Source organism: Lampris incognitus, chromosome 5 (genome assembly GCF_029633865.1).
Source record: "Lampris incognitus isolate fLamInc1 chromosome 5, fLamInc1.hap2, whole genome shotgun sequence".
NCBI lineage: Eukaryota > Metazoa > Chordata > Actinopteri > Lampriformes > Lampridae > Lampris > Lampris incognitus.
In genome coordinates, this window is record NC_079215.1 from 9,488,729 (window position 1) to 9,516,478 (window position 27,750).

At 47.4% G+C, this 27,750-nt stretch overlaps 1 protein-coding gene across 2 annotated transcripts; it reads right to left on the reverse strand.

Moving 5' to 3' along the window:
- Window positions 1-1,659: 1,659 nt before the first annotated feature.
- Window positions 1,660-26,643, reverse strand: map2k7 (mitogen-activated protein kinase kinase 7). Of its 2 annotated transcripts, XM_056280335.1 has the most exons (12): window positions 26,520-26,643; window positions 24,031-24,078; window positions 19,896-20,040; window positions 18,156-18,222; window positions 16,525-16,638; window positions 14,138-14,257; window positions 9,727-9,834; window positions 8,124-8,303; window positions 4,197-4,277; window positions 3,017-3,159; window positions 2,715-2,760; window positions 1,660-2,606 (listed from the first exon to the last, which is right to left on the reverse strand). In XM_056280335.1, exons 1-12 carry the CDS (start codon window positions 26,641-26,643, stop codon window positions 2,463-2,465), a joined length of 1,320 nt encoding a protein of 439 aa, XP_056136310.1. In that variant the 3' UTR covers window positions 1,660-2,462. The 2 variants fall into 2 exon arrangements, with proteins under 2 accessions (XP_056136310.1, XP_056136311.1); XM_056280336.1 differs by lacking the exon at window positions 24,031-24,078.
- Window positions 26,644-27,750: the final 1,107 nt, after the last annotated feature.

A 27,750-nucleotide genomic window follows, 5' to 3' on the forward strand; every position in this document is an offset into this window, starting at 1 on the left:
TATTTGTCCTTTGGGGAAAACAACTGACAGCAGCGTCTAAAGCAATAAAATGTAGCAGCAGTAGCAATGTAAATAAATAATATACACTTTAAACAGCAACGTAAACAATCATAAAAATCACACGCTAATGCACTCCCTAAAAAAAAGAAATCATAATTGGTACGTTGGTGTAACACCACGAAAGCTTTCCACAATATCTAATTAGTTTCAGAACCGGGCGGCCACGTGAAAACACATGCTAAAGAAAATGGAGATCGGTCTTCCTTTCCCATTTCGTCTCCCTCGTCTTGACCCCGCCGTGTCCTCCTGTCACCCACAACCACTTGTTCGTCTGAAGCTTTCTGTCCCACTTTCTTCACCCTGTCTCTCCTGTCGCTCACCTCACTTAATCCTCTCGGCTCTTTTTCCCGTCGTTTCTTTACCACTTGTCTGTTCTGCCATCCGTCAACATCCTCGCTCCTCTCTCTCTCTCTCTCTCTCTCTCTCTCTCTCTCTCCTTCTCTGACGTTACAGTTTCCCCCCCTCTGCAATGCAACCCTTTGTTCTCGGTGTCTAGAAGTGATTTGGCTTGTTGTGTGTGCGGGTCTACGGAGGTTTGAGGCTGCACACCTAGCGGGCTTTGGCTCTGTTCCCTACATGAGGGGGATGCAACAGGGCTCTAGTCTAGAGTCTTTACAGACGTGGCCCCAAAATCCACACAGGTACGCAAGAACGGCTCAAAATTGTTGGAGGAGTTCAGGTGTGCTTGATTTTAACTGACCTGCAGGCAAACCCTCCTTATGAGCAGACACATTACTTCCACCTAAGTCTGAATCATCTACCGGACGATAAACACCTTTTATGAGCTATAATAAGTCAAGTGTTCTTGATTTAACCCCACCCAATCTCCTGACTTTTGTCCAGCTCTCTGATGGCCTCCACCGGCAACGACCTACACACAGCCTTTGGTCTGAATACATTGTGGAGCACCTCTTAAAACAGCAGAAGGAGACAAAGTGGTGAAGGAAGAAAAAAAAAGTGAAGCGTGGAGGAAGGAGGTAGGCTAAAAGAATTGTAGAAGTAAAACAAGTGCTCCAGACAATGATAACCCACTACCTTTCTCTACTTCCAAAAAGATCAGCTCCTGCTCATGGCCATGTTAAAGAAAGCGCACCCTGTTCCCCTCGTTTTATTTCCTCGTCCGATTCCACACTTCCTTTAATTTACCTCCGGCTGAACCATGTGCGAACAAAACGCAGAAAAGCCACAGTTCGCCTCCCGGGTGACTTTTCACACCTCGCGCTTCCCTCTCACCTCCTTTCCTTCTCTGTGTAGCCCTCCATCTCTTTTTACGTTCTATCCATTACACTCAAAGTCATTTTAAATGAGAAAAAAACAACACCGTAAACCACTCCTTCTCTACAAAGCCAGACCCCTGCTCTAATTTTTTTTTTCTTCCAATTTTCTGTCGTCTTCCCGGTTAACGTAGCCAGACGTAAGATCCTACGTAGGTTTTAAAGCAGATTAAAAAAAAAACAAAGTAAAATTTAGAGGTTAGCAGTTCTCCTCTGTGTTAGAGCTGTAGTGTGAGAGTAAATGTATGCCTAGAATATACAACCTGATGTTTAAAAACAATGAATCCTTGTGTCTCGATAGACACGCACGCACACATGCACGCACACATGCACGCACACACACACACACGCGCGTGCGTGCATATACACACACACACACACAGCCTGAGAATGTGTAATAGTAAAAAGACCTGAAGACTCATAATTGCACTGGACCTTGCCGTGTCCACCATAATGATCATGTGAAATTAATTCATAAATGCTAATTCATTAATTCATTAATTAAGCTGTTGCTTTGTTCCAGTGTGTAATGACTACTCTGTTGTCTAATCCAATGACCTGGATCAATGCAGGGGAACAGACAGGAAAATGACCGACTGGTGAATAACAGAGAAAACCACGTACACACACACACACACACACACACACACATAGGTACGCTGTAATGTTTGACTAAAATAAGTATGACTGTACACACGTACGGTGGATATAGACTGACACGTGTTTGTATGATGTGTTATTATGTGCGATGAGTATAATGACAGAAACTACATGAGTCTTTCCCTGCTCCGTCCGTCCGTCTGCCTGTCCAAATTAAACGAATACCACCAATATATAAACACGCCCCCCCCCCCCGACATATTTTATCCATCTGTTCATCCATCAATCCATCTGTCAATCCAGAGCCCTCCACTGAGTCTCCATCCGTTTCTCCCGCTAGCTTTCCTCAGAAGAGGTCCCAGGCTGCGGCTCTCCAGGCTCCCGGCAAGGCAGGCGGACAAAGCCAACGCTAGACGTAGCTAACGTTAGGCTAGGCTCGGCTAAGCTAGGCTAAGGTGGGCTCGGCTAAGCTAATACCAGGCTAGGCTGACGTTGGGCTAAGCTAGCGTTGAGCTGGGCTAGGCTAGGCTACCTGCTAAAGAGTGAATGGAGTTGGTGCTGGTGGCTGTAACACTGGCTGCTGCGCGGCGACTCGGTGCGCTCCATCACCGCCTGGAACCAGCCTGCCACATCCACTTCCAGCACCTCGTAGCGCCGAATGAAACTGTGCTCCTGGGGGAGGGAGGCCCAGAGAGAAAACAGAAAAATATGGTTCAGTAAGATGGGGCACATAAACTGGATTTCATTTTCATCTTTATTAAGAAAAAATGAGCAACTTACAAGCAGCTTGTGGTATTTTGGCCTTTTTCTGTGATCCTTTGTGAGACTGGAAACAGACATATGAGGTTAAGCTACAACTGGTGACTTTTATTTGCCTTTCAGGAAAAACGTGCAGTGACAGGGCTGAAAACAAACCCAACCTGGGCTGATGTTTGTGTGTGTAGGCATGTGTCAGTCCCATGTAAGCAAGCATGAGTCACATATAGTAAGTGTATATATATATATGTGTGTGTGTGTGTGTGTGTGTATATATATATATATATATATAGTATATATGTGTACGTGTGTGTTTCCTTACTCACCAGTCTTTGACAAATGACTGGAAGTCAAGGGAGAAGCCCATGCTGAGAGGCAGGAGAGGAGGATCCTCCTGCAGCACTTTGGTAAGAACCTCAAAATCGGTCTTGCAGTTCTTGTAGGGGAACTGCCCTGTGGCCAGCTCCACCTATGGAATAGAAGAACGGATCACACACAAAGTGAAATAGTTAAAAAAAGAATATCGCAAAAATTAAACCTGAATAAAATGACTTACATGGACATCAATCCCATAAGCAGACATAAAGAAAGGGAAGAGGGGCATTTTTTTCTAATGCCCCTCTTCCATTACATGGTACCGGCTCAGCTCGACTCGACTCAGCTCGCAGAGTGTCGTTTTCCGTTACTGTAACAGTACCCCCTGTGTAGCTGGTCTGCATTGATTCTGGTACCCGCTCCAGTTTTTTTGGAACCTCAACAAAGGTGGTACAGGAAAGTGGAAGTTACCAAAATGCCGGTACTTTCCATTAATGGAAAACGAGAAACTCGAGTCAAGTCCAGTCGGTACCATGTAGTGGAAAAGGGGCATAATTGACCATTCTGTGGAGTGTTGGCTGTCTGTGAATGTTATCATTCACAGACATCAGAGTGTTGGAATGTTTTCAGTCTCTCGGTTGCAACACATTACATAAACACTTTTGAGTCACAGATGTAAAGTGTAATCTTCTTCTTCTTTCGGCTTGTTCCCTGTTTCCCAGGGGTCGCCATAGCGGATTTGCTAGTTTCCATCGGTACCCTGTGAGGGCACGGCACCGATGGTGGTCTTGTCAATCCGCATAATGATTTGGCAAAATTTTACGTCGGATGCCCTTCCTGACACAACCACTAACCCTATGGCCAAGTGTAAACTAAATATAATAAATCCTGTGATCTATGACCCTGGAGGACAAAGAAGACAAGCGTCAAAAAGAAAGTACAAAACCCACACGACATAAACCGATTTAGACCAAAGTTTAGCAAATTAACAAGTAAACTGTCATGAACTGCACGATGTGCGGTGAATCATGAGGCATGAGTCACAGGAATGTATTGATAAAGTACAATAAACAACTGCAATATACTGGAAGCAACCGTCCTTTATGTTTAACAGCAGGGCTCATCACAGAGAACTGGTAGATAAGATAGAGTGCGGTAGTAGTTTATATCTAATGAATAAGACAGTTTTACCAGAGAAATGCCCAGGCTCCACACGTCTGCTCGGATGTCATAGTCAGGCTTGCTGGGGTCGGGCGGGTCTATTCTCTCAGGCTGCATGGAGACAAAAAAAGAAAAGACAAAACTCGGTTTAAGAGGTCTGTGTTTGTATTGGCATGAAATCTGCTAGCTTTGGAGTCTGATGCCACTAACAAGTCCAGAACTTCCTGTGCATTACAAGTTTACAGTTGCAGTCTTAGCAGTGGGTATTGGCTGGTTCTGGCATGGTGAGTGCCGCCGCATTTGGTACATATTTTCCATTCTGTTCTTTTTCTGGACATAGTTTCCTGTCTGGATGTGTGGCGTTTGGACAGACAGCTAATGCTGATAGAAGGAGTCATGAAGACGGGTGTGTATCGAGAGAGCACTAAAGCATTTTTACATTCTTCTTCCGGACTTGGAAAAGTCTGCACAGCTCAGTCTTAACCCTTTTTAAAACCAACCAAAAATAGGGGGCGTCCAGGTAGTGTAGCGGTCTATTCCATTGCCTACCAACATGGGGATCACCAGTTCGAATCCCTGTGTTACCTCCGGCTTGGTCGGGCGTCCCTACCGACACAATTGGCCGTGTCTGTGGGTGGGAAGCCGGATGTGGGAATGTGTCCTGGTCGTTGCACTAGCGCCTACTCCGGTCAGTTGGGGTGCCTGTTCAGGGGGTAGGGGGAACTGGGGGGAATAGCGTGATCCTACACGCTACGTCCCCCTGGTGAAACTCCTCACTGTCAGGTGAAAAGAAGAGGCTGGTGACTCCACATGTATCGGAGGAGGCATGTGGTAGTCTGCAGCCCTCCCTGGATCGGCAGAGGGGGCGGAGCAACAACCGGGACGGCTCGGAAGAGTGGGGTAATTGGCTGGGTACAATTGGGGAGAAAAAACAGGGGGGGGGGGGGGATAAAAAAAACAAACAACCAACCAAAAATATCTAATAACCAAACATTTCAGCGCCTAAAAATCATCAAAATATTTTTTCCAAAACTTTTCCAGAACTGCAGATGTACAATTTTGACATCACATCCACGTGTTATTGTCCAGGTAACTCTTAGCTGCAACGAAACTGCATGTGCAGGCCTCATCAAATGTACGAGTTCATGGACGCTGAACATCAACAGCAAACCTAAGTAAGTCTACAAGGGAAGCTGAAAGCTACAAGAGAAGCGTGGCCGATCATCCTCGGTCTCGTTCATGGAGTAAAAATGACACATAGTTTAACTATAAAGGCAACAGGCGCCATCTAGTGGAATGATGTCTATTGCAGTGGTACCCAAACAGCAATACTTCTTAATGTAAACACCACATTTGTAATTAAAATCACTAAATCATGTCCTATATCCATTATTCCTGCTAACTGGACCCTTTATACTGCTCAGAACATCGTGCCATAGAGAACCATGTTGATGAAAACCATCCCTTGTAACGGGAAAAAGGTATTCATTGCACACTGATAACCATAAAGTGACGCCCATTAATTCAATAAATTTCCTTATATGATTAGGAATGAAGGTTTCTAATTAAATAGAGAAGCTGAATGGTGTCCAGAAAACTGAGAAATAAGAACTTTTCAGATTCGCAGTGTGAAGTTATACGAAACCACATAAAATCTCTAAAAACCTGGAAGGATATAATAGTTGAGGTTAATGCATGGAAAATACTTGAAAGGATCAAAAAGACAATAATAGGGGGCGTCCGGGTAGCATAGTGGTCTATTCTGTTGCCTACCAACACAGGGAACGGCGGTTCGAATCCCCGTGTTACCTCCGGCTTGGTCGGGCGCCCCTATAGACAACTGGCTGTGTCTGCGGGTGGGAAGCCGGATGTGGGTATGTGTCCTGGTCGCTGCACTAACGCCTCCTCTGGTAGGTCGGGGTGCCTCTGTGGGGGGGGGGAATAGCGTGATCCTCCCACGCGCTACGTCCTCCTGGTGAAACTCCTCACTGTCAGGTGAAAAGAAGCGGCTGGCGACTCCACATGTATCGGAGGAGGCATGTGGTAGTCTGCAGCCCTCCCTGGATCGGGCAGAGGGGGTTTAGCAGCAACCGGGGCAGCTCAGAAGAGTGGGGTAACTGGCCCAGTACAATTGGGGAGAAAAAGTGGCCACAAAAAAAAAAAAGAGAAAGAAATTCCAACAGCTTCAGAAGGTAATCACCCCCATTGCCCAGTTCTTGTTTTGCTACGTTGCACAGTCAAATAAAAGTATTTTTAAATGGGATTTTTTTTCTACCCGTATAGAAGTAATTCTCTATAATATCAATACGGAATGAAGCATTTAGATGTCTTCAGAATGAAAACACTTCAAAAATTACTCGACTGATTACTTACACTGGCCCAGGTGTAGTCATTATTCCTGAGATCACACCAAACATGTTAACAAGGTGCACCGACGTGGTGCTCAAATTCGCCCGTGTGTAGTTGCACGACTGCACAATAAACATCACCCCCTTTAGTAGTCTCTCCACTGAAACAATAATAGTACACTTGCTTGTTGCGACACTTGAAAAAATACAAATAGCTTCCCAAACTGATCTGAATGACCAAACACTTACTTGTTGAAGTTTACTGACACGCTTGACTTCATTAAATACTTTGCTTTTAGTGTAAAAGTTTGTGCAAACAATCCATCCATCCATCCATCCATCCATCCATCCATCCATCCATCCATCCATTAGCCAAACGGCTTATCCTGCTCTCAGGGTCGCGGGGATGCTGGAGCCTATCCCAGCAGTCATTGGGCAGCAGGTGGGTAGACACCCTGCACAGGCCGCCCGTCCATCACAGGGCCGACACACACATTCACTTCTAGGGACAATGTAGTGTGGCCGATTCACCTGACCTACATGTCTTTGGGCTGTGGGAGGAAACCAGAGCACCTGGAGGAAACCCACGCAGACGCGTCGTAATTCTGTTATCCTCTTTCAATGTTGTATTCTGTATATTGTGTAAACACAACATCCATTGTATTTTGTGCGTCTTGGGAGAGAGATCCCTCCTCTGGTGCTCTCCCTGAGCTTTCCTCCTGTTTGTTCTCCCTGTTAAAGGGTTTCTTTTAGGGAGTTGTTCCTTATCCGATGCGAGGGTCTAAGGACTGGCTGTTGTGTTGCTGAGAAGCCCACTGAGGCAAATGTGTCATTTGCGATACTGGGTTATACAAGTAACACTGACTTGACTTGACAGCGTTTATCACTAAGCTTTTGAAACACAAGTTTCTCACTTAACACACAAGACAACTTGGTTAAACACGCCAGCTATTCGTTCTATTATTCAACAACAGGGGCAACGACACAAACAAGCACTACTCCATCAGACCTGTGGTCCCCCTCCACACACACACACACACACACAAAATCATCCCATCTAAAATGTAAATGCTTAATTCAACCCCCCCCCCCGCCTTTCCCCCCCCCCCCAACTGTATCCAGCCAATGACCCCACTCTTCCGAGCCGTCCCGGTCTCTGCTCCACCCCCTCTGCCGATCCGGGAAGGGCTGCAGACTACCACATGCCTCCTCCCATACATGTGGCATCACCAGCCGCTTCTTTTCACCTGACAGTGAGGAGTTTCGTCAGGGGGACGTAGCGCGTGGGAGGATCACGCTTTTACCCCCAGTTCCCCCTCCCTCCTGAACAGGTGCCCCAACTGACCGGAGGGGGCGCTAGTGCAGCGACTAGGAAACATACCCACATCTGGCTTCCCGCTCGCAGACATGGCCAATTGTGTTTGTAGGCAACGAAATAGACCGCTACACTACCAGGACACCCCATGAAATGGAATATATTGATTTTGACTGATTGATATCGAAACAAAAGAAGCGCGCAACAGATGTCTGCTCTTGGCAGATTGTGTGTGTGTGTGTGTGTGGGTGTGTGTGTGTGTGTATGGGTGTGCTGGTGTGTTTTTCCACTTACCGCCATATAGGCAGCACAGCCGGCGCTGCGGGTCTTGGCCTTGGAGTCGACCAGGCGTCCGCTGATGCCGAAGTCACAGAGTTTTATCTGGCCTTTGGCATCCAGCAGGATGTTGGAGGGTTTGACGTCCCGGTGAATGACGCCATGCTTCTCCTTCAGGTACAGCAGCGCCTTCACTATCTGCAGTAGGTTTGGCAAAAACACAGCCGAACAGGTATTAACAAACCGGTTGTCCGGGCGCCCAGGACGACCCGTTTTTAATCCTGGCTAACAAACTTCGACAACGCAAAGCCTGACAGACAACTGGAAATTTTTTTGCAATGACACTTATCTAGCTAGCGCCGTGCTCGGTTGCCTGAAAATGAAAAATAATGGTCATGAACTGAAACATAATTGTAAATTAATTGAGGGAATTGTAATTGGATCTCCCTTTAGAAGGGAAAATGGTTTTGACCTCCCTCAATCTCCATCGTTTTCCTTTCTGGCACACACTATATGCAAAGCATGATCCCACCCTCTATAAACAGAAGCATCTTCAGATCATTAGTAAACAAGGTGACAAACATGTATAAATCTATGCAGGGATAAACATTAGTGTCTAAATTTGCACAATTCAGAATATGCCTGATAAGCAAATATACACGAGGACACAGCTGGAATTGAGCACAGGCAAACTAATTTCTTCATCCATCCATCCATCCATCATCCGAACCGCTTATCCTGTTCTCAGGGTCGCGGGGATGCTGGAGCCTATCCCAGCAGTCATTGGGCAGCAGGCGGGGAGACACCCTGGACAGGCCGCCAGGCCATCACACAGGGCCCACACACACACATTCATACCTAGGGACAATTTAGTACGGCCGATTCACCTGACCTACATGTCTTTGGACTGTGGGAGGAAACCCACACAGACAGGGGGAGAACATGCAGACTCCACACAGAAGGACGAACTGGGACGACCCCCAAGGTTGGACTACCCCGGGGCTCGAACCCAGGACCTTCTCGCTAACAACTGTGCCACCGTGCTGCTAATTTCTTCATATAATTTTTAAACTCGTTCTCTTTCGTGTGAGAGAGGAGCAATTAAATAGCAGCCAAGTAAAGCAGATGCGGCACCAAATGCGACGCTGGTTGAGATGAAGATGGCGGGTCAAGGAGAGGACGCTACTTTTTTAGGGATTTAAAAGGAACGCGCAAGAGAGTCAACCGAATGGCGATGACTCTTCGGTAAAAGGCATGGAGCATAATGATCATGTGCGGTACCCTGATAAGAGAACATGCAAAATACAGAACCAAACAAACATGTGTTGAATAACTGTTTCAAGTTTCTAATTAACGTTATGCACTTTTGTCTTTATGGCAGGAGAAACCCCTTTATTAGAGAAAAATAATCTGGGCGAGCAGATTTCAGAGGACAACCACATGTATTTCTTTTCTTCATGAATCCCTGAGACAAGATACAACTAATATATACTGAGCTGTCTATGAGGGGCCCAAGCTTCAGAATTGAGCTTTCTAAATGTAAGTATTAATCATCTACAGTTATGTATAAATGGTCTATATTTAGTATCTCTGTGGTTCAAACTGTGTGGTGGCCACTTACTGCTACGGTCATCTTTCCTAGGATGCGCTCAGGGATGGGCCCCTGGATTCTCTTCTTCAGCTTCTCAGCACAGGTCCCCATCAGCTCCATGGCAATAAATACATCCGTCTGTGCACACACACACACACACACACACACACACACACGAGATTTTAATGACAAGCACATGGAAAACAATATCTAATTCACACATGTGTAAGGGTTTACTCACACATGGCAATCCGTACCATGGCCGAGCACATTTGACCCCCAAAGACCAGTTCACTTGACCTGACCAGTGTGATCGCTCCGTACTGTGCTCGGGCACGGTTCAACGTACCGTGGCCTGGCCCGCTTGAAGAGGTGAACGCTTGGGCGCGGTTCAGTTGGACTCAGGCACGGTACACATCTAGTGTGATCGCCAACCGTGGCCTAGCATGGAACTCGAACGTTATAACATCTATTATGTGACTGTCCCATCTAAAAACATGGCGGCAGGCATCCGGGTAGCGAAGTGCTCTATTCCGTTGCCTACCAACACGAGGATCGCCAGGTTGAATCCCTGTGTTACCTCCAGCTTGGTCAGGCGTCCCTACAGACACAATTGGCCGTGTCTGCGGGTGGGAAGCCGGATGTGGGTAAGTGTCTTGTCGCTGCACTAGCGCCTCCTTTGGTCGGTCGGAGCGCCTGTTCGGGGGGGGAAATAGCGTGATCCTCCCACGCGCTACGTCCCCCTGGTGAAACTCTTCACTTTCAGGTGAAAAGGAGCGGCTGGCGACTCCACATGTATTGGAGGAGGCATGTGGTAGTCTGCAGCCCTCCCCAGATCAGCAGAGGGGGGTGGAGCAGCGACCGGGACGGCTCGGAAGAGCGGGGTAGTTGGCTGGATACAATTGGGGAGGAAAAAGGGAGGAGAAAAAAGAAAAAAAAAGAGAAAAAAAACATGGCGGCATGATTTACTGAAAGCGCTTCTCTTCAACACAAAAAGTCACATCCCTACCCCCCTCCCTACTCCCCCCACAGGCCAGTGGGGGGAGTAGGGAGGGGGGGACAATCGTGCTCGGGCATGGTGCAAGGCAACTGTGCCTAGTGCGAGTGAGCCCTAAGTCAGCGGACATTTACTAATCCACAAATATCTAAGTCAACGGTACCCTGTCTTGACCAACTCAGAAGCCACACTGACAATATTTTGTTTGGAAAGAACCACATTACAAAAATATGCCTCCTCAGCCAACCTTTTAAACAACCCTTAAATATTAAGGCTACCAATAGCCAATTTACATGGAATGACCAATCATAATCGGGCACTGAAACACGGGCTGGCGCTGGTTGGTATGCTCCTGTATGGAAAATGGACCTACGGAGGCAGAAACTGTGAATCCTGCTTTGATGGACTGCACCGACTATCACACCGAGAGAAGCCTCATCCAAACACAGCTCAGAACACTGGAGTTACAGATCATTCGTTGAAATCAGTACTCGGCGTGTAACAACAACAACTGTTATTTTCTCCATCGCACTATGTAAGGATTTAGCTCATTCAACGGAGTTCTACAAATGACCTGTGGAGGGGAGCAATACGCCTTTGCTGCATCTAGTCTGCCGCAAATTCATCAGAAGAAGAAGACAAGCAGCAGCAGAAGAAGAGGAGCTTACTGCTGCAAGTGTCTCAAGACAATATCTGCTGAAATATTTGGTTAAAAAAGCGTTAGGAAATGCCAAATTGGAGACTTAAAAGAGCCGCAATATAGTCATCAGAAAGCCACAGTCTGAGCACCACTGATGCAAGGCAAGAATGCGAGTGGTTGTTGTTGGGTTGGGTTGTTGGCTGTGGATTGTGGGTAGGACTTTCCCAGGAAAAAATGATTAAGTCACGTCGCACTTTATGTCTTAAAGGTATAATGAGTAGGATTTTACTAATCAACCCACACAGATAAGACTCATACAAAAATAATCCCTCTCAATCATCACTTATGACCCCCCCTAGACATGTGTATCCTCTGCCTGTATTTTCTTATTTCCTGTGTACAGGACGCTTGTGGGTGTTAACCATTGGGCTGCGGGGACTCTATAAAAACATAGCAACCAGGTGCCAGATCAAAATCGTGAGCACGCATCCAAGAGGAAGCTACAACAATGACGGACACAGCGTCGAAAAGAGCTAAATGTATCGAGGCGAAACGCCAAGCAGACAAAGCTCGTTCCAAAACGAGAGTGAATCCGGGGTTGGCTTTCACACGCCGATGAGCACCGAAGGAGAGGATGGGAATGAAGAGCGACGCGGAGTTGGCCTGTAACCTGGGATCTGTTCTGGCAACCGCGGTCAGCGGGTATATGCGCTTCTGGTGTCGTTGGGCTGGGGAGGAGGGGTCAGCTTTGAATTTTGTGTTTACATTCCGCAACCAACAAATCCTACTTGTTCTGCCTTTCACAACAGCGGGCAAATACGAAGGAATAAGGCAGGTAATGGCGAGTTTAAAGAAGAGCAAAATTTGTTTGCGGCTAACAAGCAAATCAAGTTACACTTCATTAATCCCTGTGGGGAAATTTGTCTTCTGTCCTTGAGCCATCAAAACTACTTAGGAGCTGTGGCCAGCCACAGCGAGGCGCCTGGGGATCAATACCACGTTCTGAGGCCAGCATCTTGGTCAAGGTTAATGGCATGAGGATCTGATACAGAACCTGTCTTCGGGACATGCAGATGGTAGAACAAGCTCACAGAAGATCTTTGCCAACAGATAAAATAGTACGACTAACACTGATAACTAAAATCCAGGTTAAATGTTTTATATGTTTGGTGGTGGGGAAGGTGCTGACACAACAGCACTGACGACTTTCCTTTTGCATGGATCGCTGGGACTCGAGCGCTAAAATTTCGCTGCATTACTACAAGAAAGTTGAATCAGTTCATCTGGACACGTTTATTGACAGAACCGTTTCATCACTCATCTAATGCCTCTTTTCCACTACATGTACCGGCTCGACTCAACTCTCCTTTTTTTGGTTTTCCGTTGGGCAAAAGTTAGGGACAGTACCTGGTGCCAAGGACTTTTTTTTGGTACCACCTCCGTCGAGGTTCCAAGTGAGCTGAGCCGATACTAAAAAGTGATATGAAGATACCACTATAAATGCGAGTAGTCGAATAGAGTCGAGTTGAACCAGTACCATGCAGTGGAAAAGGGGCATAAGTGACCTCTTCGGTCTAAACTGACTGCAGGTATCCCCACCCTTATAAACAATACAGTTGCATTACGACCGAAACCAATGACCACTTTCATATGCAAATAGGTGTGAGAGGTGAGAGTTTCAATGGCCATGTGTACTATTCACAGAGGATTTGGGAATGTTTGCAATCACAGCATTGGAAGATGGCGACAGATGTACTTTAGCCCCCCCCCCCACTCAGTTCAGGGATGGTCGTTCCTCATATAGATGGCGTCTCTGACTCCCCTTTCAAAACCTGCATTTCTCCCAATCAAGAATGTGCACATACTCATCCTTGAAAGAGTGGCCACTGGCCTGTAGATGGGTGTAGACTGCTGAGTCCTGGCCTGACATATTAGCTCTTCCGTGTTGTGCCATTCCGTTGGCCAGCGTCTGTTTAGTTTCCCCGATGTACAAGTCACGGCAATCCTCCTGGCACTTAACAGCGTGTACTATATTGCTGGTTGTGCTGGGGGACCAGGGGCCTCATGTATCAATTGTTACTAAGGGCAAATTTGTGCGTACACACCCATGGAATTTTTTAGCCCTCGTGACTGTCTGACAGTCAGCAGCAAAGCATGATGGTTATTTGTAATTCCTTCCTCCTAACATCTATTGTCTACCTCTTGCAACGAGCAATCACCCAGGCCTGCAAAGACGTCAGTGTTAGCCAATCGGTGTTCAGGTCCCAGGTCCTAGACTGGTCTCTGAGAAAAACTTCAGGGCTAAAAAAAATCCCATGGGTGTGTACGCACAAATTTGCCATAGTAACGACTGATACATGAGGCCCCTGGTCCTTGGGGTTGTGATTGCAACCATTCCCAAATCCTCCGTGAATAGTACACATGGCCATTGAAACTCTAGTTAATGGTCACCCCTATTTGCATATGAGACTGCTTGTTGGTTTCGGTCGTTATGCAGCTGTACTGTTTACAAGGGTGGGATACCTGCAGTCAGTTTAGACTAAACAGGTCAATTCGATGAGTGATGAAATGTTTCTGTCAATAAACATTGTGTCCAGATGAACTGATTCAACTTTGAGTTTCTTACCTGGATTATTGAGCATGCATGAAGACACTGCGTTACTATGTATCACCATAGGTGTCAGAATCAGTAAATTAAACAAGAAAGAAAATCCTCAGCTGCAGCACTGTATGAGCAGATCACCGAGACGCAACGAGAATTTACTTACTTAGTAACGTGTATGTGTGTGTGTGTGTGAACCCACATTGGCAACAATGGCGCCATAGCACTGGATTATGTAAGGGCAGTCATGACTCTTCAGCACCACGTCCAGGTCCATCAGGATCCGCTTGTTCTCATCCTTGTTTCCTGTGCGACGCATTTGCTGTTAACACACAAACACACAGGATATGAGAATCAAAAAAAGTCGTCAGTTTCACCAGACAGCAACGAAGTTTAGATACGACATATATTAAGTCAGGCATTTCCACTGGAGTCTCATAGCATTTGGATTAACACAAAACGTCGCATGCATAAAAAAAAAACTCACCTTTTCTAATCCCAACAGACTAAAACTAAAGACGAGTGGACCAGTGTATAAACAGCAGTGTAATGTCTTGGTTATAAACTTACATTAACATCTGCTTACACAAGAACAACCCAAGGCAAATGCTGAAATTATATTGTTCTGTTCTTGCGATAACAAATAAGCAGAAAACACATAGATTTTAATAGTAAATGGATTAAGTCGAATATGGTTTAGAAGTTTAAACCTTTATGCATATGTTAGACTGGAGCATCAGGAGTTCACCAAAGGATGACTCCTGTGGTGTGGCTGGCTAACTGCTCAACAGTTAAGACGGCTAATTAAACAGTTAAGACGGCTAATTAAACAGTTAAGATGGCTAATTAAACGGTTACGATAGCTAATTAAACAGCCAAGATGACTAATTAAGCGACCTCCTAAGCAGAAGTGGTGGTTATGTTGTGTAACGACTGACACTGTTTTAATACACAGCGCAAGAGGTTGTGAGGGAGAGAATGAAAAAAGACAAGTGTATGTGGCAGAGACATGGGGAAAGACAGACCGACAAATAGGAAGGCAGAGAAAGAGGCAAAGAGAAAAGAGAAAACCACGACCCCGGGTAAGCAATCAGAAACACAATCTGTTTATTTTCCACCGTGTGTTTTCAGAAACTAGGAATTTTCTTGGGTTTGTCGCTCGCATTATCAACCTTCTGCCCTTCACTGACGCTGTTTTCACGCTGGGCAGCCAAACTGCTCATCGCCACTCGCTTTCAACAAGAGCAAAGCCACCCGGCGACAACAGATAGAGACGGCACACAAAAAACCTGGGTGCAGTTGGTGAAATGAGCAAAATGTGCTAAAATCATTTCAACTTTTCAGAGAGAAAAAAAAATAGCTGCTGCTTTCTCCTCGCCCAATCATTTTTGAATAGCTTTTACTGTCATTTTACGCACCAAATCAATAGGAGACGACTGAAATCTGGCATCGGCAAGCCACCACACAAACTGGCATGCAAACATTGCAATATAGTCACCCGTGTGAAAGTTGAGTACACTTGCAAGCTCAAGTCGGTATACACATTTGGATACTGTGATTGTTATTCCAATTTATAAACCAGTAAAGATAAATATTACTGTGTGCACAGCAAACATTTTTTTTTAACTTCTCCACAACAACCTCCTGCACCATGTGAATGACTTTTTAGCTCTCAAAAGTGGAAGACTGCAGGGATATCCGCCTGCCCATGTGAAATCATATTTGAATTGTACGGCGCTCTACTGAAAACGGAGGTCGATGAGACTTCTTCTTCAAGGCCTCCTGATTAGCGAGGGCTGCCCAGCACCATCAGGATGACATGCTTGCCAAACAGGTCTCCTCCAGTTCTCCCTGTCCTGAGCTGATCTTGTTGCCGCCGATATGTTCAGACTAGGCCATTCTCTGATGTCATCATGATACTGCCTTTTTGGTCAGCCTCGCTTGCGCTTTGCTGGTGTAGTTCTCAAAATCGCTGTCTTCGTTAATTTACTTCCACCTGGCCAGGTATGCCCAAAGAATGACCGCTTTCTTTTCATTATATGTGCCACTAGTCCTCTTTTTGTTCCTGATTCATTAAGGATGCTTGCATTCGTTTGTTTCTCTGTCCGGCTTATTCGAAGCATCCTACGATAAAGCCACATCTCTGCAGCCTCAATCCTGTTTACGTCGCTTTCTTCAATGTCCCAACTTTCAGCTCCGTATGACAACACTGGCCAGACGAGTGCTTCAAGCAGACTGACTTTCACTTCTTTTCTTATTCCCCTATCTTTCCATATTGGTACCATCTCCAACGTTCTTTTCCTTGCTCGGGTAATTCTGATTTTTATGTCATCTGTACAATCACCCTCATTTTTCTTAACCGAACCCAAGTATTTGAAACTCTCTAGGTGTTCTACATCTTGTCCATCTACTGAGATTGCAATATCTGATTCACCCGCTTTCATGCATTTTGTCTTTTTCACATTCAAACTGAGCAACCTCTTTTTCCCTGCCTCATTTACTCGACTCAACGTTTCGTCTGGACGACAAGACTACAAGTTCAAGTTAACTGTATGAGCGGTACACTAGTTACTAGTTCCATGGTCTTACTTTGACAGCAATGACGTGGCCGGTCTTCTTGAAACGCACTTTGAAGACCTGCCCACAGGTGCCGCTTCCAATCTCCCCCTCACTGATCAGGTCTGTCACCTCCGCTGGATACCGCTGTTTATTAAATATCGTGCAGGGGGCAAAGACAGACACGAAAACACACACACACACAGAAAGCAAGGGTTTCAGAATTCCATCACACTTGATCTATAATGGGTTTGCATGCTACAAGCTATCGATGGAGCAATTCAAGTCTGAGGAGGTAAATCTCACCAGGAGAAACTATCACTGGGAACAAGTAAATAGCAGGTAAATAAGCAAGGGGTATGCATTAGTCTATGTTAACTCATAACAAGGGTAAAAACAAAGTATAGAGGTCTTGCACCGGACTGTATCTGCAGCAAAATAATACCGCTGTCATGGATGTTCTCATTCTATCTCATAGCAACAAATTGGGCCCCGTAAGTGGAAACCAAGGCTTAGCATTTAGGTCGGCTGCAGGTTTGTTTAGCTGACAAATGAATCAGATTTATATACAGACAGTTGAACTAGCAGGTTAAATTCCCATGCAAAACTGAAAATAAAACTGTTCTGATGTTCCATAATGATGTCCAAAAAAACTACCCACACCTAAATGTAATTTGCAGCTAAAGATGCATTTTAATCTTTAACATCGGCACCCTTGACAGCTGATAATGAATATTAGCCCCATCTCCGGTTGTGTACCACTGGATTGTTCTATCAAGTCCTTCTGGACAAGAATGCTACAATTTGACCTATGGGTGACCCGTCTGATTTGTGAATGCTTCCTGGTTGGATATGTGTGCCGAGGTTAATTTCCAATCAGGCTTTTGCTACATGTGGTTAAAGACCCATTGCTGTTCTTGATGTGGCCAAACACATCTCTGATTAGTTGCAGAGATGATTTAAGTGACCTGATAAGTGCGTCTTGGGCATGTGGTTTTGCACAAAATTATGATCCCATCACTACGGAATGGCAGTTGTAAAGCAAGAGTCAATGAGAAGATTGGACTAGTGCGAAAAAAGGGTTCACAAACATCCATCCATCCATTATCCAAACTGCTTATCCTGCTCTCAGGGTCACGGGGATGCCGGAGCCTATCCCAGAAGTCATTGGGCGGCAGGCGGGGAGACACCCTGGACAGGCCGCCAGGCCATCACAGGGCCCACACACACATACACATTCACACCTAGGGACAATTTAGTACGGCCGAGTCACCTGACCTACAGGTCTTTGGACTGCGGGAGGAAACCGGAGCACTCGGAGGAAACCCACATAGACACGGGGAGAACATGCAAACTCCACACAAAGGACAACCCGGGACGACCTCCAAGGTTGGATTACCCCGGCGCTCGAACCCAGGACCTTCCTGCTGTGAGGCGACCGAGCTAACCACTGCGCCACCATGTTGCCGGGTTATCAAACATATTCATTAAATATGAATATATGAGAACAGTTGCAAGACATCTCACTATATAATCTTTTAGATCACAATGATGTGTAACAGGCCAATAATTACACACAACATGATCACCTTTGGAAGTGTGTGTGTGTGTGTGTGTGTGTGTGTGTGTGTGTGTCTAAGCGAAAGCGGTGGTGTTCCTCTCACCTGGCCATCAATCTTAAGGTAACCCGTCTGTTTCATGATCTCCTGCAGCTTTTGGTCAATCTCTGCACTGCGGGGGACACAAGACAGTTGGGTTTCACACATCAGTGTGTGACAAGTCACTCTGAAAAGTGTCTTGTTTGTGAGCGAGTGACACTCCGCACAAGAAAAACAGCAAATATTCACTTTGATATGAGACACCCGCACACATTAGGGCTCGGCATCAACTTTTTGAAAGTGGTCCGATCACTCAACCTACTTATCCAAAAAGGAAAATATTATCCTATTAAACAACAACTCTTCACAGTTCCATATTTACAATTATTGTGATTTATTGAATACAACAGCATACAAATCAAAACAGCGGACAATATGGTCGTCCTGTCTGGGAGTAGTACTAGTAGGACCAGTAGTAGTAGTAGTTGTAGTAGTAGTAGTAGTAGTGGTGTCTGGGAAACTCCCAACAGGAAGGAGAAAACATAAGTCCCTTTTGTTCTTTAGAACGGTGCCATGGGCAGACACCAAATTAGCTTTTTTTTCTCCCCCCTTTTTCTCCCGGAATAAATACGGCCAACTACCCCACTCTTCCTAGCTGCCCCGGTTGCTGCCCCACCCCCTCTGCCGATCCGGGGAGGGCTGCAGACTACCACATGCCTCCTCCCATACATGTGGAGTCACCAACCGCCTCTTTTCACCTGACAGTGAGGAGTTTCGCCAGGGGGACGTAGCGCATGGGAGGATCACGCTACCCCCCCCCCCCGCCCCGAACAGGCGCCTTGCCGGACCAGAGGAGGCGCTAGTGCGGCAACCAGCGCACATACCCACATCTGGCTTCTCACTCGCAGACACGGCCGATTGTGTCTGTAGGGACGCCCGACCAAGCCGGAGGGCGACGCGGGGATTCGAACCGGTGATCCCCGAGTTGGTAGGCAACGGAGTAGACCAGTACACTACCCGGACGCCCCCCAAACCAGCTCTTATAAACTTTCTCTGCCTCTCTGCGTCCTAATCCTCTATCAGCGAGTCCTCTACCGTCGTCACTAGTGTACAGCCGGCCCACTAATACCCCGTCGGTGAAATGTGAAAATCGGTGTTTTCTTTTCCAGTGAAAAGGAAAACATATGTGCAGCAAAAGTTCATTTGACCGTACCACAGGATTACAGATTGCTGGAAGAAGAATACGTAGCTCTGACTGTTAACGGTCCTCTCTGCAAAATGCGACGGTCTCGTAATGAATCCACGCAGGGGAGTTGCAGCACCTTCGGCAGCGCAGATGTCAACGCGCCGTCCGGTATTTTAGCGTCGACCCGCCCGCCGCGGATGACTTATAACACGGGGACGACAATGTGCCTCGTTTCAAATTCGCTACTCATTTTCCATGAAGGCCAATTCACATTCAACACAGCGAGCTGGAAGGTGGCTCATCACAGGACAAGGCTGCGTGTACTGTGATGCCCGGAGGGTGGAAATCTGAAAATTTGGCACTCGAGGCTTACGAACGCCTCGTTGTCTTAAAACGCCGGCGACTTTTACCTACTGGTCCCAACGTGCCGGGTGACGCCCGTGTTGTACCGTAGCGGTTGGGGCGAATTAGATGCACGCTGCGGTTTCGTATTGAGGAGGCTCGCTCGCAGACAGCGGCGCTCGAGGCGGTGTTCTGTGTCTTGGTAGCAGGCAGACACGACTTTTTGTTTCGTGTGGTTTTTTTTTGTTCCACTTAGCCACCGACCAAAGTGTGCTTACTTCTCTAGACTCTTCTGCAGGCCGTACTGAGGTGTGGGCAGGGTGAGCAGTTGTCGCGGGCGGCTGGGGTAAGAGTGGTGCTGTGGCGAGCTCTCTGAAGATGACGAGCGGCTTCCGCCATCGTTGGCCAGGGGCAGCTGGAGCGCTGGGGGAGGGGACGGGGGGTGGGTGAGAGAAAAGACAGGCGGTTAGGGATCGGAGGGGGGGAGGAGGAGAGAGGGGATTAGGGCTTTACACCTACAGGCTGACCTGCTGCAGACAGTACAAAGCTGATGTTCTTTTGTGCTTCAGCTGCTGTTTAAAAGCGTTTCAGCAGTCGATCGTTATTCTAGTCGAGGTCGACTCTGGTTTAGATGTTCTTCCTGGAATCTTGGCCTCACCACAACAATCGCTACTGTTTATTTACTCTTGAAAGAAATGTCAATTCCTCAGTCGATGTACCCGTCACCATGAGATTGGATATATCCGTTTCTGTTCATCGGCTTTTCTTTTTTTTGTGTGGAATTTTCCCCATTTTCTCCCCCAACTGTATCCGGCCAATTACCCCACTCTTCCGAGCCGTCCCGGTCGCTGCCCCACCCCCTCTGCCGATCCGGGGAGGGCTGCAGACTACCACGCGCCTCCTCCCATACATGTGGAGTCACCAGCTGCTTCTTTTCACCTGGCAGTGAGGAGTTTCACCAGGGGGACGTAGCGCGTGGGAGGATCACGCTATTCCCCCCAGTTCGCCCTCCCCCCCGAACAGGCGCCCCGATCGACTGGAGGAGGCGCTAGTGCGGCGACCAGGACACATACCCACATCCGGCTTCCCACCCGCAGACACGGCCAATTGTGTCTGTAGGGACGCCCGACCAAGCCGGAGGTAACACGGGGATTCGAACCGGCGATCTCCGTGTTGGTAGGCAACGGAATAGACCGCTACGCTACCCGGACATTTGAACGCCCTTTTTTTCCCCCGCCTAGCCTCTCTTAGGAGAGAAACAGAGCAACTTTGACTATGTGGGAACATTCTCTAGCTTGTTACCATCTCGGCGCTAGTAGTTTGAACACACACAAACACACGCTATCTAAACTTTACACCTTTCGCTTTTCAACAACAGCTTCCTTTTTATTACGCCAATATCCCAACCGAGCTGTCCGGCATGCGAGCGTGTCAACTCAACCAAACACACCAAAACAAACACCGTTCTCAGACAGAGAGAGGCAGCACAGGGTTAGCCTACAGCGAGGGACGTGGAAATGCTCAGATTATTTTCAGGTGGTTCTGCAGACACAGTCACAGCCATGCAGCTCCTCCGATTACCACAAATGACTCGATAACCGCCGAGACCGCTTCGACCGTCCAATTTACAACCAGCACCGATGCCCCGGTGGGGGCTGAAGAGGCACCAAGCTCCAAGTTCCACTCAAACACAGGCGTACATAGGCTTAAGGGTGTCTTAATGTGCACAGGCTTGCAACGTCAGGCGTCAATGCAGCACCAAAACACATAGCTCTGCAAGTGTCAAATGGGAGTTGTTTTATCTTGAAAAGATTCACAGAAGTAACAGTGAGTGAGCCGTAGTATTGTTAGCAGACCCTTCATGCAACCAAATGCTCAGGAGAGCGGGTTAGTGGCAAACATAGTAAGTCAATACCTCAGCAGAGCTGAAAGGTCCAAATCCGACCCTCAAAGGGCTTCCTTGAACATTCAAATCCATTCTCCTTTTAACTGGCGTATACCTTCTTCACCTAGCTGCCTTGTGCTCCTTTCCTCCCCACGCTTAACTAATCCAACATCCGACTCTATCGCTGTCCCAGCATCTGTCATGGCCACTTGGCAAACATACAAAAAACCATGCTAGCAGTCAGACAAACCACTAATAAGGAGCAGGCTGGCAGCATCTCTGAGAATGTGAATATCCTTGTATCCTTGAGTCACCTGTGGACAGGTCAGCATCTAGGGGGAGAACTGGTTAAGTGAAGGGGAGGAGGTGTTAGTGTGGAGAGCCAGCCTTTGGCACAGATCATATCTCCGCAGATCAGCTGGTTCCAGGCGGATGGACACGAGGAGAGACAAACTGACAGATTAGGCTTGAGGTAGAGCAGGACAGAGGGGCGAGTGCTCTCTGACATGCACACACACACCCACACACACACACACACACACACAAACTGCATCCCTGACCCCACTCCAACCCATCGGCTCACACAGTGCTTCTGAAAAAGGACGGTGGGGGGGGGGGGGGGGGGCACAAGATAAGCAACAGTCGAACAACATACAACTGTCTTTTCAGAGAGAGAGAACAATGCAGCCAAAACTGCACAGCAGAGACCAAGCTGGAAGTGAGACAAGACAATCGGACTCAGATTGGCACAAGTGAGGCAAGTCTCCAAACGGCTGGGCCAACGGCGAGAGATGTAGAGTTAGAAACGGAATTGAGGGGAGGGAGGAAAGAGAGAGAGAGAGAGAGAGACAGAGAAAGAGAAGCCAGACTGTTCACAACACTCCTGCGGAGGGACCAGAGGGGATGCTGGATTAGATTGTGTAAAAAAAAAAAAAAAAAACGTGCCGTGCAGAAGAGCCACATGCACCGTGTTTCTCTGCCTCCAACAAAACAAGGGTTAATCATTACACATACACACACACTGCCCTGCCACTGCACCACACAAGGTGTACACACACACACTAACACACACACACACACACACACACAAGAGATGGAAGACTGGAGATGGGATGAGATTTGAGGGGAGGTGAGAGCAGCACTCGGGCAAAATCTTCTGGCAGCGCACTCCAAATAACTGCCGGGCCAGAATATCAACGTAATTCAAGGCCTGGTTTCACAAACATGGATTAATGCTACACCCTGCTGAGGCCTTCAGGCTCTCCTCAGCCAAAGTTGAGGTTATTTCGTGAAAATACCCCCCCAAACAAATAAGGCGAGGTCGAAACGAGACACGAAAAGTAAGACAAATATTTAAAAAAATGTGTGCGGGTACGTGTCTGTGAGAAGAAATGAGTGAGAAAAGGAAGGAGCGCGTACGGGCTGGGAGCCGTTACCGTACCACAGCAATCTGTTTCCGTAACGGACTGAGAAACTTAAAACAGTTCCCATCAATACGTGTTAAACGGTTTATCCTTAATTTCTTCGATGGTTTGTTCTCATAGCGCAAATCCCAGCATCCCGTTCGAAATGGGACGCGATTCTGAACACGGAGGAAATGTTCAGAATTTCTGACGGTCACAGATTTTGGTGCAACACCGGCAAAATAATCCAGTGGTAGCAGGCGCATTTTAGTGAGAGAAGACTGACCAACAATGTCATCTGACAGCATTACCGATCAACATATCACATCATCAACTATAAAGCACTTCAGTGGCTGCTGCAGCCACTCAAAGCGCATATCAACAAATGTCAAACATTTCATTAAGCCTAATTCAATGGTAGATAATGTCTTTAGCTCTGTATTTTAGTCCCTATCTCTTTCTCTTCCACATTCAGCATGCCCCTCCCTTCTTCATTTTCTCCTCTTCCTTTTGTGGCAGACGAATCATTTCCTGTTCGCAGCATTACATTTGATTACTTGGTGGATGCTGGCACCAATGAAAATCAGAATATAAAGGAATGCTAATTGATTGGCTGATGCTCCAAAAATACGAGTTGGGGGGGAAAGTGGCAATTTCTTAACATGAAAAAAATGACCAATGACCACTTGAATATCGTGAGTTAATCCATGTCTGTGAAAGTAAGCTTTAGATTACTGATCAGAGCCAACCATCGGTTTGTTGGCTAACCAGGGTAAGCCGATTCTCGTCTTCTACAGGAGTGGAAATGACTTTCCAGTATTTCCACATTTTAGATGTGTGTAACATAACAAATGTAGCTTATAGAGAATAAGTCACTACTCCCATAATTCCGGTATAACACAAAAAAGTTAGCTAAGTTCTAGTGCAAGGGCTCTATCAGAATATCCTAGAAGGGGGGGAAACTGGGGTGCAGGAGATTACACAGTATATTCTGAATTCTGAAGGTGAACAGATCTTGCTGCTGCTTTGAGGGGTGATGTGAGAGTCATTGGAGACATCGGGATAAGAGGAGTGGGAGAGAAAGGGGTGCAGTGGCAGCAGATAGAGGGATGGATTGAATGATACCTGCACGCTGGGAAGGGGCTGGAGCAGGACTGAGCTGGATCACGATGACTAGACAAAGGAGAGAAAATACACACACACGCACACATTACTGCACTGTTTGTGTTACACACACGCACACACGCACACACTCGAACACCAACACAAAATAACAAAAACACTCATTTGAAAGTGTTCAAAACTCTTTAAATCACTCCATGCCAGTCATTCTTTTGCTCAATCTCTGCTTCCATCCCTATTGCACGCATGCATGCGCGCACACATACACATACCCACGCACACACACACACACACACTAGGCAATAGTGACAAAACAAATATCAGAATTTTTTACTGAATACCTTGATATCAATAATGTGACAATATTTTGGGGAAGACCATTGGTCCTTTCAATAGAAAATGTTTAGAAATGACTGCAAGTAATGGTGGATCTGATGACCGAGCAGATAGAGACATTGATTGTTAACTTCACTCAGCTAAAACTGTCTAATAGTTCAGAAAATTATCTAACTTTACTGCGATGCAGTCTTTAACACCGGGGGGGGGGGGACTTTTAAGATGGGCTATATCACGACAGCCAAAATCCCAGACAATATCTAGTCTCATGTGGCGATACTGACATTACATCAATACATTGTCCCGCTCTAACGCACACATACACAGATTTCATCATAACTCGTTCAAAAAACACGTATCTCTTCGCAGTATGCAGCTCCGCAATCCGCATAACCAACCATATTCTCTCCAGCCAAGACATCCTAAACACACATTTGCGACAGACGAACAGAGCAAGATGACAAAACAGGTCTGAATTTGATATTCCTCAAACCTCTTATGGACAGGCAAGAAATGGTCATCAGAGGGGAAATGAATCTTTCAAGGCGAGCGTAGGTGGCTTCTGTGCTTTACCGGGGAAGTCTCATTTCCTTTGTACTGGTAATTCATCACACAGGGTTATCACAGTGTTTCCCAACCCAGTCCTCGAGGAACCCCTATCCTGCAGATTTTCTTTGCAACCCTGAATAGGCGCCCGTTTGTAGTTATTCAACCAATTAGCAATGAATTGTGTCAGACGTTGCACACCTTGCATAATTAAGTGATGCGAGATGATTGGTCGAGGAAGTACAAGCAGGGCTACCTATGCAGATTTTCTTTGCAACCCTGAATAGGTGCCCGTTTGTAGTTATTCAACCAATCAGCAATGAATTGTGTCAGCTGTTGCACACCTTGCATAATTAAGTGATGCGAGATGATTGGTCGAGGAAGTACAAGCAGGGCTACCTATGCAGGGTTATAATGAAAATCTGCAGGATAGGGGGTCCTCGAGGAACCCCTATCCTGCAGATTTTCTTTGCAACCCTGAAGGGGTACCTGTTTGTAGTTATTCAACCAATCAGCAATGAATTGTGTCAGCTGTTGCACACCTTGCATAATTAAGTGCTGCGAGATGATTGGTCGAGGAAGTACAAGCAGGGCTACCTATGCAGGGTTGCAATGACAATCTGCAGGATAGGGGTTCCTTGAGGACTGGGTTGAGGACTCCTGATACTTTTGACTTGTGGCATTTCAAATACGAGACACACATCCTGTCGTGCTGAGCTTCTGGCGGTGTACATCTGAGTGAACGGACACCTACGAGGGCCCCCCCTCCTCCCCCCTGAGTTTTAAACTTTACAAATTCCTGGACAGTAATAAAGCCATGTCTGACTGCCACCGAGGAGGACCCGCGTATTGCGGACGTGCCTGCGGGTTTTCTCACGGCACAGATCTGGATCACGTCGATAACGGACCCCCCCACCCCCCCCACATGAATGACAAACTCACGCTAGCCAAGCCCAGCTAGCTTAGCGACGTCTGACGGTGCGAGCCGGCCGCTTGCTGCCGTTGACGTCTGGCGTGAAAACCGGGACGGAGGGTGACGACGTCGTTACGACGAGAAAAGGTTTCCCGTAGCTTACGTGCAAATGGCACGTCCGCTGTTGCGTCGAGACGAACCGAAAAACGTCCAACTGTCCGGTCCCTAAGGGGCCTGTCGAGAGACCGCTAGCCAGCTAAGCTAGCCAGCTAAGCTAGCGTTCTAGCTAGAACGCTAGCTTAGCTGGCTAGCTTAGCTGGCTAGCTAGAACGCCTGGCATGTTTTGACAGGGCAGTGACTTTCGGGACACGGCCGCAAATTAAACCTTTCCCCCACCAACCCGCGGTGCCCTGCTCATGCCCGAACACCCGTTTTTCTTGTTAAACGAGTATTTTTTTTTGTATCGCCGGACAGCAAAACAACCCAGCCTAAGTTGGCGTTTGTTTATGTAGCGGACCTGTTAGCGTAATTCGGCTAACAGCGGCGTAACAACCCCCCCCCCGCACACACACGCATACACACACACGCATACACACTAACACACACACACTCCTCCTCCACCTCCTCTCTGCTTTACGATCTTTTCAACGTTTTCTCGCCGTAACCGAGTCCGGGTCTTTCCGCGGCGGACACTCACTTGGCCTCGGACGAGATCGCTGCGGACTCATGTCGATGTTCAGGTCGATCCTTCGGCGAGACTCGATGTTCTCTTGCTTTAGTTTCTCCTCGATTCGCGACAGCCTCTGTTCCAGCGACGACATCTTGAAAAATTGAGCACCATCGAGTCAGCCAGCTACACCAGCAAAGGCTCGCGACTCCCCTCTCTGGCGAACGCCCGCACACACACGCCCGCACACGCACACATACACACGCCCGCACACGCACACGCTTGTCGGCAGCCTGGGACAGGACAACTTGAGGGATGAGTCGCAAATCGCAGTGCAGCAGTTTCCCACGGATATCACAGTTGCTAATAAGCCTAAGTGTTACGGGGAGGAGGAGGAGGAGGAGGGGGGGGGTCCATATATTTCATGAGTGGGGGTGGGGGTGTCGCAACGCCTACCAATGCAACCAAGCAGCACTTACCGTATGAAGACAGCAAGCTCCCACTGAATCTGAAGTCTTTAGTGAGCTATGTGAGAATGTGCCCAGATAGCAAAGAATCTTCGGCCCAAGTGTGGCCCACATCTGCCGTTATCCTACGGCCCACATTTGGCCTTGAATGACAGCGTTGACTCAGCCACGCTCGGGCCACATCTGGCCCACAACACAGTCGCCGGTGCCCAGATGTGTCTGCTATCTGGGTGGTGGGTTTTCAAACTAGGGGCAGCAAGCTCCCACTGAATCTGAAGTCTTTAGTGGGCTATGTGACAACGTGCCCAGATAGCAAAGAATCTTCGGCCCAAATGTGGCCCACATCTGCCGTTATCCTACGGCCCACATTTGGCCTCGAATGACAGCGTTGACTCAGGGTGAGTGTGGCCGCCGCAACTCAGCCACGCTCGGGCCACATCTGGCCCACAACACAGTCGCCGGTGCCCAATGCTATCTGGGTGGTGGGGTTTTCAAACTAGGGGTCGTGACACACAAGTGGGTTGCAGCAGGTGGGTCCAGGCGGGTCGTGTGATGTCAGCAAGAAACACGTTTCGTTTAAGATTGTTCTGTTTTACCCGCGCAACCAAGCCCAGCCGTACGCAGTGGTGGATCTAGAGATTTTTCCCTGGGGTGGCAAGACTGTGTCCCAGAGGTGGCAGCTGCCACCCCTTGCCACCCTGTAGATCCGCGCCTGTGAGGGGGGAGGGGGGGGATTCTAAATCGGCGACTTCTGTTTGAGACGAGTTTGGTGCGGGTCTCATTGACCTTCACCA

What these genes read in the sequence shown, in the direction of transcription:
- map2k7 (XM_056280335.1), bottom strand. Translation starts at nt 26,643, where the DNA reads ATGTCGTCGCTGGAACAGAGGCTGTCGCGAATCGAGGAGAAACTAAAG. An exon ending in AGCCCCTTCCCAGCGTGCAG is followed by an intron (nt 20,041 to 24,030) that starts GTATCATTCAAT and finishes CCCCTCCCCCAG; the next exon opens with CGCTCCAGCTGCCCCTGGCC. An exon ending in GCCACGTCATTGCTGTCAAA is followed by an intron (nt 14,258 to 16,524) that starts GTAAGACCATGG and finishes GTGTGTTAACAG; the next exon opens with CAAATGCGTCGCACAGGAAA.